Here is a 21,819-nt window from a genome sequence, read left to right as displayed (position 1 = left end):
CCTGGGCTCTACAAGAGTCACGTTGAAAAGTAAAAATAAAAATGTTGAAAAGTAGAAAAAAGCCTCCAAACCTCCCTCCCGGCAGATGTATGAATGACAGCAAAACACCTTTAGAAGCCCCGTTTTCTTGCTCACCAGCTCAAAACATTAAAATAAAGGGTTTGGTGTGTAAAGGAGGGTTCTGGCTTTTTATTCTTCCTCAGAGAATAAATAAAATGGACCCCGTTATAGGAAATCCGAAGCTAAATTGCAGAGGGTGTGTGAAAAATGTACGGTTTCGTTTTTGTCACATACGGTAGACGTTGGTGAGAAAACGGCTGCATGAGAAGAGGTGGAAGGACCTTCGTGGGGCAGGTTTGGACTTTATGGCGGCTGCAATCCCACCAAGCTCATGACGAGAATGTATATATGTATACTGTATGTATATATAAGATGTATATATATATTGTACTCTTGAGTTGGCGGTGGCCACACGTGACCAGGAAAAGACAGCACGGGAAGGGTTAAACACACTCCTTTCCTGGTAAAAGTTTTGCAGCGCTAAGTCACCATTTAGTGCATAACTTGGGCAAAAAATGCAACCTTTGTACAAAGAACGGGGCATTGTAAGGGGCGAGGAGAGCGAAATTACTGATTTACTGGAATGGTCCACCTGTCTTCCCCGTCGACGTACGCCCCGGAGGGGAGGGTGGGGTGGGGTGTGTCGGTCGGGGCAGGTAGGAGGATCAGTGCAGCTCACTCCGGTCTCACCTTACAGATCTGGGAAGCTCTGTGGACGCAGGCAGGGCTGTGGTGGTGCCGCTGGAGAGATCTTACAGGTAAGAAGACAATCTTTGGGAAAATAGTTCATTTTTTTTTCTTTAATTTTGTATGTTTTTGGTGATTATGGCCCCTGAGGACCCACAACGAGCGATTTGCACCCTCGATGACTTATTCTGCCACGTCAAGTCAAAGGGAGATTTATTATTATTATTATTATTATTATCCCCTCGTACTTGTAATATTACTGAGATTAATATTAATTTAATGAATATAAGTAGAATATTGTAAATTATCACAGTAAATGTATCATCTACGCACAAGGTGCTTCTCCTCCCTACTACCGGCTCTCCTACGCAGAAAGCATAACCAAGTACCAGCTGCACTTAGTAGACACGCGCTGACACCTTGTCCACAAAGCTCACAATCTAATTTTCAAAGCCTGACGCGCTTGGGAGCGGTTTCATGTTATCACCGCCGCGGGAATCGATCCGGACTCTGCGTCGCGTTCTTAAAACATCCAAAAACATTCTTAAAGGAACCCAATTATAGTCTTTTTATTTTAATACATTTTTGGATATTAAGTAGCTGAGTTTTATTGGCCAATAGATGCATGAAATTTAGTGATTTTGTTTATTTTGGTCTGGATTTTTTTTTTAATGAAATATTTGCATTTTAAGTTACAAAGTAACCGTCAGAATAAGATAAAAGTAAAGTGCCGGGCAGGGAGGATCTGGCGATGGCAGCCCCCGGATCCTGGATGTGTCGGGAGGGTAATGGCGCGTTCGGGGGTTTCTCTGGTTTTGCGTTGTTTGTGCCGGCCGACACCCTGCGCCGCCACGCAGAAACCAGACGAGGAGCCTCCACCCTCTAACACGCAGCGCTTATACCCCCCTGGGGGCAGATTGTATTTCCACTGTGATGTAAATAGGGATCAGCCAATGGGGGAGGTCGCCAGCTGTTGTTGAACTACAACTCCTATGATGCTGTTTGAGCATTATATACATATAGATATATATCATATATCTGGGGATCTGCCTCCTAGTTACCCCGTTATATATTCTAAATATATATACCGTATATAAATAAATATATATATGAAGGATTTAAAGGGATATTTTAAGGTCCCTGCTGTAAAACACCCTGAATGTATCCACATCCCCACAGGTATCCGCCAGCATGACATATTAAACATATATCATATATCATATATCATATATCATATAGAACCCCTTTCCTGCGGACGGGGGTTATAATGCCCCCCATTAAAAAGGTTTTACCCGACGGGCGGATGCGACCGCTCTGGTCAGGAAAGCTGGCAGTTTAATAAGGAAACTTGGTGACTGATGTAATGTTTGCTTTTGGCCTCTGGTGGCTTCATTTGCTTAATAACGTCTGTCAAGGGGCCAACAAGGGGCCCTTAATCACCGTGACTCCATACTTTGCTCCAGAGGAACACCACCCCTTATATCAATCCAGGAACCAAATTCAGCCATGACCATTTATGATTGGCTGCAGTGTGTTGATTCAGAAGGAAAATCCTCATCTCCGATTGGCTGTGGGGTTTTAATTACGAGAGCAGGGCAAGGGAACCATTACGTCTCCTCTCTGATTGGCTGCAGTGTTTTGACTTAGAGTGCCCAGAGAATCTTTTCTCCTCATCTCTGATTGGCCGCAGTGTTTTGATTTAGAGATTAGAGGGAATGTTGGTGCTCGAAAGATTGGGAAACGTCCTGTGTGTCATTTTGTGTGAAATCTCTTTATCGTCCCGTTGAGGCATCAGCCATAACCGTGTGCAGAAAACGTTGCTTTTTCCACCCCAGCAGAGTTTGGCAAAGCCAAGTTGACATTTTTTATGTGTAAACAAACGCCCCCCACCCCCACCGGCTTAACGTCGAGCCTATTCTTTGTACGGATCTAATCCATAGCAACCGTTGTCAGGAGAGGCCGATCTCAATTGACACAGTCGGGGAAAGTGAAACCTCCTTTTTTAGTTTAAAACGTAAAAGTCGAGGCTGTAACGGCGTGAAAGGGACAGGGTGATAAGTTATGGTTTTGATTGGAAGAAACGGATTTGCCATCCATAGAGATTGTAATGTAGTTACGGCGTCTGTAGGCCTTAACGACCTGCAGCCTTCCTATACAGGAAGGTGAACGATAAATACTGTATATATATATATATATATATATATATATACATATACACGGGGTATACGATATATGATATCTATACGGGATATAGGATATATGAAATATATACGGGATATATGAGATATATACGGGAGATATTATATATATATTATATATACGGGATATATGATATGATATATATATACGGGAGATATAATATATATCATAAATATGGCATATACGATATATGATATATATATATATACGGGATATATGATATATTATATATATACAGGATACATGATATATGAGATATCTACGGGAGATATAATAAATATATTATATATACGGGATATACGATATATGATATCTATACGGGATATATAATATATGATATATATACGGGATATATGATATATGAGATATATACGGGATATATGATATATATACGGGGTATATGATATATGATATGATATTGAGTCTGCTATAGATATCTCCATGAGAAAGTCCAGCTAAATCGAGACAGGTGAATCTTTCCAAAGTGCCCCCCCCACCACATCGATCTCTCTCATTCTTGCTTTTTATAGGATACGAGAAGGGGTGTGTCTGCAATAAGGGGGTGGGGCTACCCATGCATATGGGAGGAGCTAGCCCCCAGGAAACTTGTTTAAACACTCGGTATTCATGTATACCCACCAACTGTCCCAGGTTTTTGTGAAATAACCCTGTTTTATTGCCCCGCTGTCACGTCTTTGCAGGAAGTGGACACCCATTGCAGCTCCCAAGACCACCCCAAAAAACCCTAAAATTCCTGATAAACTAATAATTTGGTGAGGATGAAACAGACGGGGAACATCGCGGGCGGTTTTTATTTTTGGCTGCAGTATATGTTGTATGAAGGAGCAGCTTTTTATTCCGTGACGAGGGTTCTATAAAAGTATATATTTGTAATATTTAGTGATGGTTCCCCTTTAAGCGCTCCGACGGCCCGTGTTTGCTCTCTGTAGCTGGTTATGTTGACATTGAAACGCCGCATTTCCCCGCGGGGTGTGTCAGGATAAATGAACAATAACAATCCCGACGTTTACCCCCTCCGCCGGAATCCGCACCGGGGGGGTAAAGCCAGCTGTATACAGCCATATAGATGCCGGTAGCCCCCTAGACATTCTGCCGGCACAGATCACGGATACACGTCACTTTTATATGTTGGGGACGTAGAGAGAAAAGGTGGGTGTTGGGACACAGAACCCTCTGCTGGGAGGCTGTTCCACTCATCTACCACCCTCTCAGTAAAGTAAAACTTCCTTCCATCCCATCTCAGTCTCTGACCCTCTAGTGTTAGATTCTGGTCTCTTGTTGTAACTTTTCTCCTCCTTCTTTGAAATAAACGTCCCTCCTGTACTTTGTTAAATCCCTTCATGTATTTAAATTAGCAGGCAGTAGAACAAACTGCGTGTATTTTACACCAACATGGCCACGAATAGAAAAAAATAATCGTTTCCAATTCCAACGCACAGAACAAATTCCGTGTTCTATATTTTTGGCTGATAACCGGTGCAGGACTCTGGGGATTCGAGACGAATCTACCATACCTGCGAAGTGTCAGGGTTTGCTGATGAAGGTCCCTACCTGGTCCTGGCGGCTCGTGGAACGCGTTTCCGTCTCGTTAAACGTCCGTCTCTAATAATCTTTTATTTAATTTTTTAATTTACAAGAATCCCCAGAGACGGACGCCGACGCCATTCTTCCTAAATATTTGATGTCCCGATAAATGTATAATTATACTTAACGATCCGAAGCGGTGTAAACAATCACTACAGCTAAAATATTAACGCTTTCACGCCTCGGAGAAACGGATGTCGTCGGCCAACTGCCCGGATTCTGTTTTGGGGTCTCAAGGCCGTAAAATGATTACTTTTAATGGAGTCACCGGAATTCGTTCAATGCCCCAAAATTCAGTGAAAGCAGCTCGTCATACTTATCATACTGCCTGTGCAGGACAATAGAATGCCTCAGTCTTAATCACCCAGCCAGATACACTGACTAATGAAAGTCAATGGAGGAACAGACTACATTAGCATTAGTGTTGCAGTGTGTTGCTTTGTGTTGCATTGTGTTGCGTGGCGGTGTGTTGTGTTGGGTGGTGGTGTGTTGTGCTGCGTTGTGTTGTGTGGCTTTGTGTTGTGTTGCGTAGTGGTGTGTTGCGTGGCGGTGTGGTGTGTTGTGTTGCGTGGCGGTGTGGTGTGTTGCGTGGTGGTATGTTGCGTGGCGGTGTGGTGTGTTGCGTGGTGGTATGTTGTGTGGCGGTGTGTTGTGCTGCGTTGTGTTGCGTGGTGGTGTGTTGTGTGGCGGTGTGTGTTGTGTTGCTTTGTGTCAGGGTAGACACTTTGTAGCTGAATGTATCACTGTGTGGCGGCTGAATGGAGTTATTGTCACAAGAAGAGAGGAGGCAGCCGCCGGCGCGCAGAACACACCGTCTGTTTACACAGCGCGGCGTCGAGCGGTTCTGTGCCAGCACGCTTCCTTTAACCCTTCGCGGGGCAGAATCCCTGCAGCACTGCGAGACGCTAAAGATCCGCTGGCGACCTTTAACCTCTGCGGGTAACGCTGTGAAAAGCCGAAACCAACCAGAGCATTCCTCCCGTCACCCGGGTCACACTAGTCCTATGATGTCATTATCTGGATTATTCCCACTCTGACCAGCTCCTTTTTGGGCTCCTCTTGCATTTACTAAGCAGCAGCGCTCATAATGAGGTCTTCACAAAGTCAAAGTGACCCCCCCCCTAATGTCATGACCTTGAGGTGCTGATTGTAGTAACGATGTATCGCTTGCTTACGTGTCTCAAATTCGTCCTTTTTTTCAGATTCGCAAGCAAAATGAGCGCCCAGCCGTTGAGTAACATCAGCAGGAAGCCCGGCCTGCAGATATGGTCCATCGAGGTAAGAGAGAGAAGATTCATACCTTGTTCCTCCCCATGACTCCCCCGTCTTCTGCTTCAGAACGTTGATGGACAGATGCAGCGCCTTACATTTTACTATGTGGGATGAGGGGGTCTTCATTATGAAGGTCCAACCCCAATGAGCTTCTGCTTTGGAAAGAGTTTGGCCGACCCTGTATAATGTATAATTAAATGGGGAGGGGGGTCTTCCAAGTCTCCCAGTCCTTTGAATTATGCATTATACAGGGAGCTCCCCCCTCCTCGAGGAGAAATTATCTTCTTTTTCTTCCCTGTATGGCCCCGCGTGCCAGGGGTGGTCCTTCATAATGAATTCTGACGAGTTGAGACCAGGGCTCTCGAGCAAACCCCCCTGCCAACTCTCCCTTTAGTGAATAAAGCCCTAAAGTATGAAGATAATACCCAAATCCTGGAGACGTTCTGTGACCGGAAGCTCCTGTGGGGAGTTACTGAGGAGGCTCTCGGTGGTCACTGCGGTCTTGGAGCCGTCACGGTTTGTTTATAACCCCATAAAGGGGAGAAAATACCGGAATAATAATAATAATAATTATATATATTTATACATTAATGGTTTCTTTTTTTTCCTCTCTTTTCCAGAAAATGAAAATGGTTCCTCTCCCTGAAAAGGCTTACGGAAGCTTTTTCGAAGGCGACTGTTACATCATCTTATATGTAAGTGACATCGTGAGCAGCGATTCCTCGTTAGCCGTGACGGGTCAGGCGAAAGGAATCGGCCTTTAAAATTTAGGCCGTTTTGTTGGGTTTTTTTGTGATTTTTTTTTATTTATGGAGAGAAGGAATTTTGCTACCCAGGATTTCCCCGTGCCTGCTGATGTTAGTGCCTGCGGTACCCTGCGGTGATAGAGGTCACGTTGGGATCCTTATAACTAAATGGGTTAAGATCTCCATGTTTTGTTTTCATGTAATTCAAGGTAATTCTAGATTTTTGTGAGATTGCGTTAGAAAGTAGTACATGCGCGGGAGAAGCGGGCGGATACGTGGGAATGCGTGCGGGACGGGTTCTCATATAGATTATAGGGAGGCACGGGGGATTTGATTTATTCAGGGTCGGGTTGTGTATAGAGGAGGAAGCTTTGTATGAGATGGTTGTTTGCACAGGGCCAGTAGCAGGGAGACTGCCGTGTCGTCTCTGCTGGGATCCAGGTAGCCGGGATCGGAGGATACGGGTGACCTCGGGGATGGAATGTGTCTGTTTGCTAAAGGTGACAGTAATGCCAAAGATAAACTGAGACGCTGGCAGGCCTTGGAACGGATCCCGGAACAGAGATCACATTGTGTGGTTTCAGTAAACACACAATACTGGGCACGATTCCCTCAATGAGTGCCATCGCTGAGCACGCTTCCCCCATCGAGTGCCATCGCTGAGCACGCTTCCCCCAACGAGTGCCATCGCCGAGCACACTTCCCCCAACGAGTGCCATCGCTGAGCACGCTTCCACCAACGAGTGCCATCGCTGAGCACGCTTCCCCCAACGAGTGCCATCGCTGAGCACGCTTCCCCCAACGAGTGCCATCGCTGAGCACGCTTCCCCCAACGAGTGCCATCGCTTCGCTGAGCACGTTTCCCCCAACGAGTGCCATCACTGAGCGCGCTTCCCCCAACGAGTGCCATCGCTGAGCACCCTTCCCCCAACGAGTGCCATCGCTGAGCACGCTTCCCCCAACGAGTGCCATCGCTGAGCACGCTTCCCCCAACGAGTGCCATCGCTGAGCACGCTTCCCCCAACGGGTGCCATCGCTGAGCACGCTTCCCCCAACTAGTGCCATCGCTGAGCACGCTTCCCCCAACGAGTGCCATCGCTGAGCACGCTTCCCCCAACGAGTGCCATCGCTGAGCACGCCCCCCGAGTGCCATCGCTAAGCACGCTCCCCCCCAACGAGTGCCATCGCTGAGCATGCTTCCCTCAACGGGTGCCATCGCTGAGCACGCTTCCCCCAACGGGTGCCATCGCTGAGCACGCTTCCCCCAACGAGTGCCATCGCTGAGCACGCTTCCCCCAACGAGTGCCATCGCTGAGCACGCTTCCCCCAACGAGTGCCATCGCTGAGCACGCTTCCCCCAACGAGTGCCATCGCTGAGCACGCTTCCCCCAACGAGTGCCATCGCTGAGCGCGCTTCCCCCAATGAGTGCCATCTCTGAGCGCGTTTCCCGCTACCTGCAATGATTCATGCCCCTTTTTTGGCAATTTTTTTGGCAATAAACAGACCCCGTGCGGCTGGAATGTGCACTTTCTATATATATTTAGAGCGAGAGGGAAAATCAGAGTGACTCATCAGAGGACCCGCCTATACGAGACGTTCCCAAAATATTCCCCCCCGGCTATAAATTATCAGATATCCTATACATTCGAATATAACATGTGAGCTAATGCGGGATTTCTCTAAACACCCAAGCCGTGATCGTGGTTTTGTGGGTTTCTCTTGTAAAGCTGAGCCGAAAGACTAACAATTACAGATAATTCCGGCGAAACGCGTTGGGAGGCGTGTGTTTGATTGATTGGTGGGAGAACCGCACAGAGGTTTGTATCGAGGCCACTCACCACGTAAACGACCGCGTTGGAAGCCATTCTCTTAGGTCGGACGGGCAACATTGTTTCTTCTGCCCTGAGTTTTGTATAATTATCGTTTATTGTACAGATTTTGCAATCTATTATGTTTCCAGGCAGCTGCATATCAGCCATATGTATGATTCTCGCTCTGTTATCGGACCCCCGATCTACTAAACACCCCGACTCCTTATCATACTGCCTGTGGGGAGCGATAGAATGGCTCAGTCTTAATCACCCAGATGGACTCTCTGACTAATGAAAGTCTATTGAGGAACGGACTTCATTAGCATTGCCATAAATTTGTTAAATTCTGGTGGAAGAGCGACTTTCAGGACCCCTTCTCAGCGCTTTAATACCCGTGTGTTTCAGGAGCTCTTATATTTTGTGTTCCATAACCTCCCTGATCGTTTTTTTCTCGAGGCGAGGGAGGGGTGGACTCGTTATTGAAGCTCGTGTGGGGATCTGTAGGATAAACATCTGTATTCTTCCTTGTTTTGTGTTAAAACTACTCAAAATATAGCTTTAATTTCACGGCGCGGCTTCGACAAAGTTTCTCCCTAGATGTAAATGCTAAGGAATGGACTCATTATAGGAATGTCATTTTTTTACATAAATTCTATATAAAAGTTTTTTTTTTTTAATATATTTATATTGGTTTAAATTTTAGTAATTAAACATTTTCACAATAATCTTTGGAATATGAAACATCCCACAGCGAGGCCGTCTTTCTCTTTGTCTTCTTCCAGAGTAAGAAGATTGCCAACGGCCTGTCCAGCGATATCCATTACTGGATAGGGAAGGACTCCACGCAGGATGAACAGGGGGCCGCCGCTCTCTATACCACCCAGCTGGACGAGTCCCTGGGTGGGAGTCCAATCCAGCACAGGGAGGTGCAAGGACACGAATCGGAGACCTTTAAGAGCTACTTCAAAAATGGCGTCATGTAAGTACGGGGGCCGATCAATGAAACAATGTCCTCCTCTCAGGATCTCCATGATTATTCCTCCTTATTAAGTTATCTCTCCCCTATTGTTACGTTTCTGATTGGTTAAGGCAGCCTTTGTAAGGGTGGGTGGTGTGGGGGGGGTCTTAGATAATGCTGGCTCTGCCGCAGGCTGCCACCAATCTCGACTTGTGGTTCCATTGTTGGGACATCTCGAGGTGAACATTGCAGGTCCGGCCACGATCTCCTTCTCAATACAGGCAGATTATAATATGGCCGCTGACTTCATGTCACGGACGGATGTAATGGCTGCCATGTCCATGCGTAACATCTCTGCGTGTCTTCCATTAGATACAAGAAAGGAGGTATAGCTTCGGGATTCAAACACGTGGAGACCAACATGTACAACATACGACGTCTGCTCCACGTGAAAGGAAGGAAACATGTCACAGCCACGGAGGTATGTACATAAGAGCGGGCAAACAGACCAGGTAGCCAAGAAGGAGATATTAGAGAGTCAGATTCACGTGTTACCAACAAACCACCCATAACGCAGCACATCCGAGTCTAGACCTACATTCCACAAAAGCCACTGATATCTGCCCCAGTGTGCTGGGAAAATGTAATTATATATTTATCGTCTTGTGTGGCGTCCATCTGGTGGCCCTTAAGGCACAAGCTCGGTCTGCATGCAGGCTGCAACGCCAGCCCTGGACATCTCATCCAACCATCCATCCAACCATCCATCCAACCATTTATCCAACCATCCATCCAACCTTCCATCCAACCATCCATCCAACCATCCATCCAACCATCCATCCAACCATCCACCCAACCATCCACCCATCTATCCAACCATCTATCCAACCATCCATCCAACCATCCATCCATCAAACCATCCACCCAACCATCCATCCAACCATCCAATCATCCACCCAACCATCCACCCATCCATCCAACCATCTATCCAACCATCCATCCACCAATCCATCCACCCACCCATCCATCCAATCATCCATCCACCCATCCATCCAGACTAATGGAAACTATGTATCAACCAACAACTACACAGACGGCCACAAATATGATTCAGAGCGGGGGATGGGTACGGAGTCTTGTTGTTGATACAATGGCGCTGCTTTGTCACTGATATCGGAATACCTGTGCTAAAGCAGATTAAGATGTGATGTCCGTTCAGATATTTACCTTCCGATAAGTCTTCGTTTATGGGATTAAATCGTTTTGTATAGAAATGATCCGTTGCCGCCGGTTCACCCGCTTTTTGCCGCAGGTGGATTTATCATGGAACAGTTTCAATAAAGGCGACGTCTTCCTGCTGGATCTGGGGAAAGTCATCATCCAGTGGAACGGGCCGGAGAGCAATAAGTCCGAGAGGATACGGGTGAGTGATCGATGCCTCCTGCGGAGGTAAATCCAGCCGGGGGAGTTGGCATGAGGTTATCCGGGATATAAGACAAAGCCAAGGGCTAAATCGGGTTTGGGGTGGATGGGGTGGTAGATGATTTACCTGGGGGGACAGAGAAAGGAAAGGAATAATTGTATAAAAATATACAAAATGAAATTTTAGCCCAGATAACGCTGTTGGGTAGATGGTGGTCTCTTCAGGCAGACAAGGAATGAAAAACCTTGATTCCTTCCGTTGCGGGTCAGAGGTTTACACGTAATGATAGTGTAGCAGATAAGGGGAGCAGTCGCCCAGCAGAAGTGGTAGAGGGTGATACAGTGAGGGGATTAAACACGCATGGGGTAGACATACGGCTCCTGAATCTAAGACGAGACCAACGACTGATTAAGGTTTTGAGTCTGATTAAGGTTTTGAGTCAGCAGGAGAAACAGGCAGACTAGACGGGGGCCGGATGGGGGCCGGTCTGCCGACAGGTTCTTTGTTTCTATTGGAAGACAGGAGAAAGATGACTTGTAATGCTGTGTCCTCTCTTAGGGCTGCGCTTTGGCTCAGAGCATTAGGGACGACGAACGTGGTGGCAGAGCCCAGATTGGCATCATAGACAACGAGCCGGACTCTCCTGACCTGATGCAGATCATGGCGGCCGTGTTGGGCGCGAGAACCGGGGAGCTAAAAGAAGCCACGCAAGACGAGAAAGCAGATGAACAGCAGAAGTCAAATGTTCGCCTGTACCAGTAAGTTATCGGTGGATAACCAGTCGAGAAAACAGATCCGGCCACGAGTAACCGAGGTTCAATAACCAGCTGCCCAGCTCGTGATTAATACTCGTGGGTTGGACTTCTTCAGGATCAGTTTCACAATAATCCCTACAATCCGGGATACTTTTCCATGTCTAGGAATAGCTCTGGTCAGATGGTCCGTTGGTCCACATTGCGTCGCTCAGGTTCTTTCACTTTATTGCAGTGTTTTCGAAAAGGATGGGGACCTGGTGGTTCAGGAGACGGCCACAAAGCCCCTGACTCAAGATCTTTTACACCACGAGGTGAGTGGACGTTGTTGGGAACCATTTGGTTGGTGGCTCCGAGCTGACCGAGGAGATGATTGCGTATTTTAAACACTCCAATGATGCAGAGCTTGCTTCACCAACCTGTTAAGGAACCTCGGGGGGTCACCAGCTTTGGAGGGTCCTACTCAGCAGCTATTCCAGATTAAGCTGGGTTAGTGCGCTAAGAAAGCACGCTGGTCTCCAGAAGCTGTTTCTTAACCAAAACAGACATTTTTTCATCGGTAACAATGAATTTGTGACGGATATCTTTGTTCTCTATAGGATTGCCATATTCTAGATCAAGGTGGAGTGAAGATTTACGTCTGGAGAGGGAAGAACTCAAGTCCAGAGGAGAAGAAGGCAGCTTTTAGCAGAGCCGTGGTAAGTAACATCACCGATCCAACGAAAGACTTCGCCGTCCGTAGAGTCTTTCACTGGCAGCTGTCTAATTGGACATAAAATAAGATGTACTGATGAATCTCTATCTGATGGGGTTGTGGAAGATGGCGGTACGTTCCTCTCTGGTCCAGTTTAAGAATCCTGTTGATGTCGGCCCCGTGGCCATCGACGAGTGGAACAAGTTGGCACTAAAATAACACCAGTTGGTGGAACTTGGTTGCCATCTTGGTGATCAAGCTGTGCCTTTTTTCCCTAGGGTTTCATACAAGCCAAAGGCTATCCGGCCACTACAAATGTGGAGGTAATGAATGATGGAGCAGAGTCCAGCATGTTCAAGCAGCTCTTCCAGAACTGGAAAGATGTCGGAGAAACACAGGGCCTGGGGAAGGCTTACCAAGTTGGTAAAATCGGTGAGTCGTTTTGGCATAAAATTTATAAGCTGAACTGAGACCAAAACACAAAAAAAAGTGTTTTCCATGCGAAAATTCTAGGCGTCTCTCACAGATTGACACAGAGCTTCAGGTTTCTCTGTTGAAAGATGGTGGGCACAGCCGCTGCCTATTCTAGTATTACCCATTATACACCCTGTCCTGCCCTGTTTGGGTCTCAAATTATACTGTAATCATAAGGGAAAGAGAAAGAAAGGAGGAAAGATAGAAAGGAAGACAGAAATAAAGAAAGAAAAAGAAAGAAAGGAGGAAAGGAAGAAGGTAAGAGAGAGAGAGAGAGAGAGAGAGAGAGAGGGAGAAAGAGAGAAAGAAAGAAAGAAAGAAAGAAAGAAAGAAAGAAAGAAAGAAAGAAAGAAAGAAAGAAAGAAAGAAGAGGAAAGAAAAAATACAGAGGAATAAAAGAGAAAGAGGGAAAGGAGGAAAAATAGAGATAGGAGGAGGAAAGAAGAAAGGGAGAAAAGGAGAGAAAGTAAAGGTTTACAGAAAAAAGAGAAAGTATAAAATAGTTTGTGTCACGTTTGTAATCATTGATTTTACACCCCTTTTCTCTGTATTTTATTTTTTTATCACCAACAGATTTACTTAGTACTTTTCTGATATTTATCGCTTTTTGCCTTTTCCGTTTCCTATTTGCCATTTTTTCTTTTTTTCTGTCTTAAAACAGCCAAAGTTGATCAAGTGAAGTTTGACATCAATGAACTTTATGCAAGGCCAGAGTTAGCTGCCGAGCAGCGGATGGTGGATGACGCCTCGGGGACGGTAGAGGTGAGTGGGCGGAGCCAAATAAAACGCATGATATATATATATATAATATAATATAGTATAATAGATATATAATAGACACCAAGTATTTTATACAAACGCTGAATTTTCTTTTTCTTTAATGAATTTATGTAGAATTTGTGATTTCTCTTGCGGACAGGTGTGGAGAATCGAAAAACTAGAACTGAAAGAAGTTGATCCTAAAACCTACGGACGTTTCTACGGCGGGGACTGCTACTTGGTGCTTTATACGTACATAAAGTCTGGAAAACCAAATTATCTCCTTTACATGTGGCTGGTAAGTCTATCACAGAATTCCTAGCTAGCCAGATAGGTGACACACACATCGTGAGCGATATTGGGCAAAAATATTGTATATATAATATAAAATATATTAAATATCGTATATAATATAAAATATATTAAATATCGTATATAATATAAAATATATTAAAAATCGTATATAAATATGAAATTATGGGGTTTTTTAATTAAAAATCCTAAATTTTACTGGTAATGGGAATTCCATGTTGTGCATTGTTTTAAAAACATGCTGACCCGGACTGATGGCTGGTTTACCGATTGGCGCCATTGGAACAGTTGGCTCTTCCGATGGATGCTGCGATGGGTATTTTGATTAAAAACCCTTTAGTACTTGGAATATTCTTTCATATAACAAGGAACATTCTAAACATGAAACATAAAACAAAAAAAAACCATAACGATGATGTCAGCAGGAGCTCAGGGCTTTGCCGTCTTATCTCAGGAACCGTATTAAACGTCTCCGCTAATTAACCGAGCAACCGGTCGGTATTCGGGGGTCATCAGGCCCCCCTCTGGCTGAGTCTTTGGGATCTAAATCGGGGTGCTCTTTGTTTCAGGGGCGCCACGCGACACAAGACGAGATCACGGCATGCGCGTACCAGGCCGTCCAACTGGATCGCAAGTACCACGACCAACCGGTCCAAATCCGCGTGACCATGGGCAAAGAACCAAAGCATTTCCAGGCCATCTTTAAAGGGAAGATGATCATATATGAGGTGATACACCCTCAGCATCTAAACGCCACAGCGTTCCATTACGGAACCCCAACCAGTCCTTCCGCTTTGCTGTCGTATTCTTTATTTCTTTTTTTGTTTGTTTTTTAATGTTATTTCTTCATTTTTTCTCTTGCTAGTAATTATTTTAGTGGAGGCGAAACGTTAAGGGCGATTGGGTTAAAATGGCAGACGAGAGGCTAAGATGGGGTAGAAGAAAGTATTTATTCGATGAGAAGGGGGTGGTTGTGTAACGTAAAGCACAGAAGACCTTAGAATATCCATAATATAAAAAAAAATACATTTTTTAACAAAGGAGGTTTAAATCCTCGAATTTTGAGGCTATTCACAGGTTTTTGTGATACCCGTGCAACAGGATTAGGAAAAATATTCAACTTAAGTCAATGGACTTTAAAATATCCTTTTTTTAAATTAAAAAAAATCCTTTTTTTTGTCCAATACATCAAACAATTCTTAGAAAAATTCTGCGTACAGAAGTCTCTGTTTTTTTCATAATTTTTTCCATCATTTCTATATAAAAATACCATGGATTTATGTTAAGAAGGAGAAAGCGGTTAACGTCATCGTGCAAATCGCTTTCTTTCAGGGAGGAACCAGTCGAGAAAACAACAAGGAGCCGGAGCCACCAATCAGATTGTTCCAAGTCAGGGGGACCGATGAGTACAACACGAAGGCCACGGAAGTTCCGGCCAGATCTGTTTCTCTCAACTCCAACGACGTGTTTGTGTTAAAAACCGATGCCGTGTGCTATCTGTGGTGCGGAAAGGCAAGTTCGTTATCCCGCATCTTATCTGCCCTCGTTTCTGCCCTTCGTGGGGCATCACCCCGTTCCCGTTACGCCGCGGGGTACATTGTGTCAAAGAGATCCATCATTACGCCAAGGTTCTGTTGCAGGGTTAATTTATATCTTTGCCCGATAGACATTTGGAAGTCGATTATTTACACTTTTATGGATTGTGGTAGCTGGCTGAGCATGATGAGAGCGTCCCTCCCAAAAGTTTAAAGCGGGATTTGTTTTATGGAAAATGTAAGGAAATTGTGTTTTATTGTGATTTTATTGATCTGCCAGGGCTGCAGTGGCGATGAGCGGGAAATGGCCAAAACCGTGGCAAATATCATCTCCAAGCAGGACAAGCAGACGGTCCTAGAGGGTCAGGAGCCGGCGGAATTCTGGGTGGCCCTCGGAGGGAAAGCTCCTTACGCCAGCGATAAAAGGTCCTGAACCTCTTTGGCTCTTTTTATCTCTCATATTGTCGCGAGTTCAGCTGTTCCTTAGAGCTTTACTAACAGGAGATTTACTAACCGTACTATTAGGAAATGAGCACAAAGGTTCGTCAAACACACACATACCATTCAAAAGTTTGGGGTCACTTTGTCCTTGTTTTTTGAGAGAAATGCACATTTTGTCCAATAAAATAACATGAAATGGATCAGAAATCCAGCGCAGACGGGGTTAATTTATCACTCCCATCACTCCTGTGTTCCAGTGGCTCTTTATCACTCCCATCACTCCTGTGTTCCAATGGCCCTTTATCACTCCCATCACTCCTGGGTTCCAATGGCCCTTTATCACTCCCATCACTCCTGTGTTCCAATGGCCCTTTATCACTCCCATCACTCCTGTGTTCCAATGGCCCTTTATCCAACACCGTATCTTGGGTGTAACTAGAACAGAGACGGAACGCGGAACACGGAACATGGAACAAGATACTTTTCATTATTCCAGTTCTACCCCTGGCCCCGGAACTTGATTTCTCACATTTTCGCTCCTATCATCACATTTTCTTATAAGTCACAATTTCCCCGCTAGATTTACTTTTATTGTCTGCAGACCAAGTTCTCCAAAATCCCCACAGTTACAACTTTGAAGACTTGAATTAGAAATAAAACATTTCGGTACCTAGAACCGAGGATTTCCGTGTCTCCTGTAGCCGGTTTGTTTGACGTGGCTTTTTTTTTCTTCTTCAGATTCCAGGAAGCCGTGGTGCAGTACAAACCCCGGCTCTTCGAATGCTCCAATCAGACGGGTCGTTTCATCATGACAGAAGTGGTCGATTTTACCCAAAGTGACCTCGACGAAGATGACGTAATGTTACTGGATACGTGGGAAGAGGTCAGTTTGTGAGACCAGGCGTGATGTGACTAAAGTCTGTAATTCAGAAGATACCATCCTTTACATGTAATAATGTAATTAAAAGTAACGAGCTGGGGCAGGTAAAGCGATGGCCTCCAGCATCCACGAGAAGATGTGAGAGACCTCAAGGTCCATCGCAAAGTCTGTCGCTGTCTATCCAGTAACGAGGATACAATTATCTGATACATCTCGTAAATTGTATCCTCATTATCTGATACATCTCGTAAGAGGTTGTGTTGTCTGCGATATCTCTGTAGTCTTGAAACCCTTTTGTGACTCTCATAATCTACGAACTCTGGTCCACCAAATTTGGTTGAATTATCAAATCTGTGGCCAAAACAGAAATATCCATTTTTATAAAATATCTGGTTCATAAAAGACCCCAATATGATATATTTTAGAGTAAGTCACGGATAAGGCCTTGGTGGCATGATATCCCCTACACATAATGCATCGACGTGGACATCGATGAGGACTCACTGGTTTTGATAACTTGTAGCAAGATCGACTTTTTTTAACTTTATAAATGAGTTAAATACCCCAGCGAATCTCCGAAATACTCTATAGAGGTGTCTGCGGGGCTTTCTTTGGCTAAACTTTCTCTCTCTCTTCTAAATTCTGGATAAGCATAGGCTTTAGGTGTTGCCTCGTTAAGTAATTACCTGCCTTACAATTACCCCCTTAATGACAGGCTGTGTCTTATCAAAAATCACCAGCTTTGCGGCTGAAAACGTGGAACTTTAATGCCAGAAACCTGGAGCCCATCCCAAAATCAGGCTTTTATTTTTTTTTTTTAGTAGATATCTACTTAATGGGTCAATTGATCATATTTTTTTATTTTTTTTCCTGGATTAGCTCTTCCTTTGGGTCGGTAAATCGGCCAATGAATATGAAAAGAATGAATCGATAACCTCAGCAAAAGAATACCTGAAGTCGCACCCCGCCGGCCGGGACTTGGCTACCCCCATTATAACCGTGAAACAAGGGTACGAGCCCCCCACCTTCACGGGCTGGTTCGACGCCTGGGACTCACACAAGTGGAGCGTAAGTAGAACCAGTTGGGATGTTACTGGAACATGAATGGTCCATGGCTCCACCGGCTGGTAGGACCTGTCGGCTGTTTTTTAAGTATAGAACCAGAATTTGGGTCTTTGCCCCACTTATTTACCCCATGGACGGGCAATCCACAATCAGCTATTTCGTGCCATTCACACCCCAATTCTCATTCACGTTTTAGTCAGGACTGTCGTATGAAGATATGAAGAAGAATTTAGGAGACGTCTCGGCTATCTCGCAGATCAGCGTGGTGAGTTTGTTAATTCCTGGGGTTATCGTTTTACTTAAAATATAACTTAAAATAATATAACGGATGAAGACATCATATATATCTACATACTGCTCCGGTTTACTGAGACCCTTTGTTGGGTTTTCAACCTAAAATGAAAAAAAGGACGTTTGTAATGATTATTTATATGATTCCAACCAGCTACAGACAAAAGGAACAATTTGCTTTTGAAATATAATTTAGCATTAGGCGATCGAGGGTTTCGGGAGAATTACACAAGCGTCTCGGTCAGGGGACGGTCCCCGGGAATGGTTGGTCACCCTATTGTACATGGGGTCTTCCCGTTGTTAAAAGTAAGGAACTGCCCTGAGCGAGAGACAATGAGGGGCTCTTTATTCTAATATGTCGGCCCCCTAGCCATGGAGGATAAGATGACCTCCCTTGGACTCCATTGCTGGTGGCCCAGGTGGAACAGCAAGGAGATACTGTATGTTCCTCTAATTCACCAGTAGACCCCCAAGGACTTGGGTCTCGGTGGGCGATACAAGGATGGGCGCAAAGCTAGAAGAAAATCAATCTAGAGCCGTTCTCCTGGGCTGGTTTGGTTGTCTCTGTGTCTTCCGAGTTTCAGCCGGCTCTATGTCTTGGCCTCCTTCTCCTGGGCTGGTTTGGTTGTCTCTTCCCTTCCAGTTCTCCAAACAGCCCGATGTTCCCCGTATCCATGGAGACCGCGACGCGCACCATAGACACGAGGGGTGAGGCGTTTGGCGCTCCCCCCTCGTAGGTTACAATGTTGCAAGATGACTTTATAGAAACAACGTTAACAAACACTCATTGTGTTTAATCGTTCACCGTGACACCAAGAACTCGTGACTCGGAACAATAACCGGATTTAACCGGCGACTGTCAGATTGCTGCTGATAATCCTGCTCCAACATAACAAGAAGCCTCATGATTATTATCATTTTTTCCTCCCCAGGACCTACAAAACACCAACCTCAACAAAAGCAGCACAAATAAACCCAGCGCCCCCGCCAAAACCGAAAACGCCGTCTACAAGAGCCATAGCAATGGAAATCCGCAGAAGAGCAACGGTAACCTGGCAACAACCAATGGCAGCCAGTCCCCGGTCCAGGTCAAACAGAACGTCGGGCCGCTGCCCGAGAGCAACGGCAATCAGTGGTTTGAGAAATCCCTTATTCTTAACAAGACAGCGGAGGAACTGCCCGACGGAGTGGACCCCACCAAAAAGGAGGTAGGATCAAATATTTGAGAGGGTGGTAGATGAGTGGAAGCGCCTCCAAGCAGAAGCGGTAGAGGCTCACACAGTGAGGGAATTGACCTTTTTTTCTCCTCTTTTGCCAGGTTTACCTCTCCGACGAAGACTTTGGCAGCATTCTGGGGATGTCCAAAGCGGATTTCTACCAGCTGCCCAAGTGGAAGCAGCAAAACCTGAAAAAACAGAGCGGCTTGTTTTAAAGAAACTTTGAAACCGATTTATTTGGACAAAAAAACCTCAAAAAATTCCCCAAAAAGAAAACACCAAACGTCGGCTTATTTACATTAGATTCGTCAGTTTTATAATTTAGGACATTAAGGCGACGTTGAGATGACATTAACCTGAATCCAAGCGCGAGAGAGGGTGAGCCCCTCATAAATAACCCCCCGGAGTGCGATTTTATTAATATATACATAGATATCATATATAATATATATTGCTTGTCTGTTCGTATAGGTGCTATCCTTCGTAAGCAGAATTCCTGACCGAGCTTTCACATTTCAGGGTACTACGCTGCGCCCCCACGCAGAGATGAATTAAGACTCACTTGGACCCGAGACGGGACCGGTTTAGGACCCCCCAATGCACACTCCAAACTTCCCGATTCTGTAAACCTTCCACAGAAACAGGGGTCGTATTTAGTAGACGTAACTCGAGTCTAGAGCGTTAGTGAAGTGGGTTCTCGACCAGCTTCCAAACCCAGGATCTTAGAACCCAGCGTGTATTTCAAATAATGACCACTAGAGGGACCCTTTTCCTCATTCCGTTTGTATCTATAGGGTATCTATAGGGTCCTCTCGGCTGACTTCATATAATGTTACCCTATAGAGTGTGGCAGAAACAGAATCATTTATCATTTTATACACAGAGTATCCAATTTTTGAGATTTTTACATATTCCGTGTTCTGTGCCGACGGCGAGGGACTCCCTCTACCGGTTCGAGAGAATATCGTGACTTTCCGCCAGGCTGCGCAGGCCCAGCGCCCTTTGCCGGTACAAAAGTTCGACGACTTTGCCAAATGATAGCGTTGTCAGAATATTTGTGTATTTTTAGGTCTCCAACTATCGTGAATGATGGGATTTCGGTGATAAATGTGCCACGAGCCACCTTTTATTTCAGAACGTGATCCAATAAAATCTACAATCGTACAGAATGGTGTTTTTTTATTTAAACGTCAGTCTCTCTCTTATTTGCTTTAATGTCAGAGTTCACCTTCAGGGGGTTTATTCACTAAGGTAGGAGTCGGCGAAGAGCTGCCATTTCATCTCCCTGGCTTCAATCTACCTTACAAAGTATGAAAAGGCCAATGAGCTTCTCCTGTGGCAACGGCTGAGCTGGCTCTGAGTCAAACTATTAAAAGCAACCTCCTATAGAAAAACGAGGGGGGGGTTTAAACTCATTGCAATATTTTACCCCTTATGGGGGTAATTATTGTTTATTAGCGTGAAAATGGTTTAAAATAAAACTTTGAAATACACAAAAAGAGCGATAATGGTTAAACACACACGCTTCAGTCTTTATGGTGTAAAATACCCCTTTGTCGTGAAGGGGTTAACTGCGGTTCTGTACAAAGTGGTGAAGCACTGAAAAAAGGTGTGTTTTATGTCTTATTGCCCCAATAAACATCTTTTTACTGCAGACCAGGGGGTAATAAATGAAAATAAAAATATGATCGGGGAAGAAAATAAAGTTGGCTCCTAAATTTGTCCCCTTTTGCCCTAAATTTCACTTTTTTTTTTTTTTTTTTTTTTTTTTTTAGACGCGTTGTTGCTGGGCGTTTCATCCATAGAATCCCAAAACGTGAAGGTTTATCGAGGCCCCGAAACGAAACCCTCTCCGTCCCCCATCAGAGCAAACGAGATGCCAGCCGGCTGCCTCTCCATCACGGATCCGTCGGCACCGGCTGCCCGTTTGGACCTCTCATGGCCTCGCCAATAAACAGGACATTATGTCGGGCGGTAGAGTGCGCTTTCTCGTTTATAACCAGGGCAAATCTTCATGTTTTTGCTATGTCTTTATTAAACTGTGGATTTCCAACTAAGTTTAGTTTACCGCCCCAAAAAAAAGTAGGCCTTTCTTTTGAAATTCTATTAAAAAAAAATTCCTATGAAAATAAATCTAAAAAAAAAGTTTTGAAAAAAATGTTTCACAGATATTTTATATTCCCTGTAAAACTTGCAAACAAAAAAACAAAAGAAAATGTATAAAAAATAAATAAAAAAAAAAAAAAAAAAAAAAAAAGTACAACCCAAAAGTATTTTACATGGTGAATTTTAACACTTTCTATTTCAACTTTTTTTGTGCCAATCTGTGCCAACCATTGCAGTAAAATTTACCCCCCAGTCTTAAAAACCACATTGCAATATTAAAAAATAAAAAAATAAAAAAAAACAGGGTACATGCAATTAGAGAAAACTCATGATTTGTATTCATCAACTTTGTTAAATCCCTTTATGTATTTATTAAATGATTCTATCCCTTTGGACCCCAGAGATCCCCTCCCCCCACACCGCTGCCCATTGGTTTATAAAAAATAAAAAAGTAAATAAAACACAAAGTCAGAATGAGGCTTTATAACTTTTATTTCCAGATTCGTACGGGGATTAAATCACAAGGCCTCG

At 44.6% G+C, this 21,819-nt stretch overlaps 1 protein-coding gene across 1 annotated transcript; it reads left to right on the top strand.

The window, feature by feature from the left end:
• The first annotated feature begins 757 nt into the window (after window positions 1-757).
• On the top strand, window positions 758-19,458 carry VILL (villin like). The gene is made up of 20 exons (XM_053467611.1): window positions 758-818; window positions 5,754-5,829; window positions 6,444-6,518; window positions 9,164-9,360; window positions 9,712-9,820; window positions 10,652-10,762; window positions 11,321-11,520; window positions 11,750-11,828; window positions 12,114-12,212; window positions 12,487-12,640; window positions 13,344-13,444; window positions 13,602-13,739; window positions 14,323-14,481; window positions 15,086-15,265; window positions 15,569-15,714; window positions 16,468-16,612; window positions 17,489-17,677; window positions 17,871-17,939; window positions 18,898-19,173; window positions 19,284-19,458. Exons 2-20 carry the CDS (start codon window positions 5,767-5,769, stop codon window positions 19,395-19,397), a joined length of 2,604 nt encoding a protein of 867 aa, XP_053323586.1. The 5' UTR covers window positions 758-818; window positions 5,754-5,766; the 3' UTR covers window positions 19,398-19,458.
• Window positions 19,459-21,819: the final 2,361 nt, after the last annotated feature.

This window comes from Spea bombifrons, chromosome 5 (genome assembly GCF_027358695.1).
Source record: "Spea bombifrons isolate aSpeBom1 chromosome 5, aSpeBom1.2.pri, whole genome shotgun sequence".
Taxonomy (NCBI): domain Eukaryota; kingdom Metazoa; phylum Chordata; class Amphibia; order Anura; family Pelobatidae; genus Spea; species Spea bombifrons.
The sequence above is the reverse complement of the archived record's forward strand: the minus strand, read 5'-3'. Positions and strand labels throughout refer to the sequence as shown.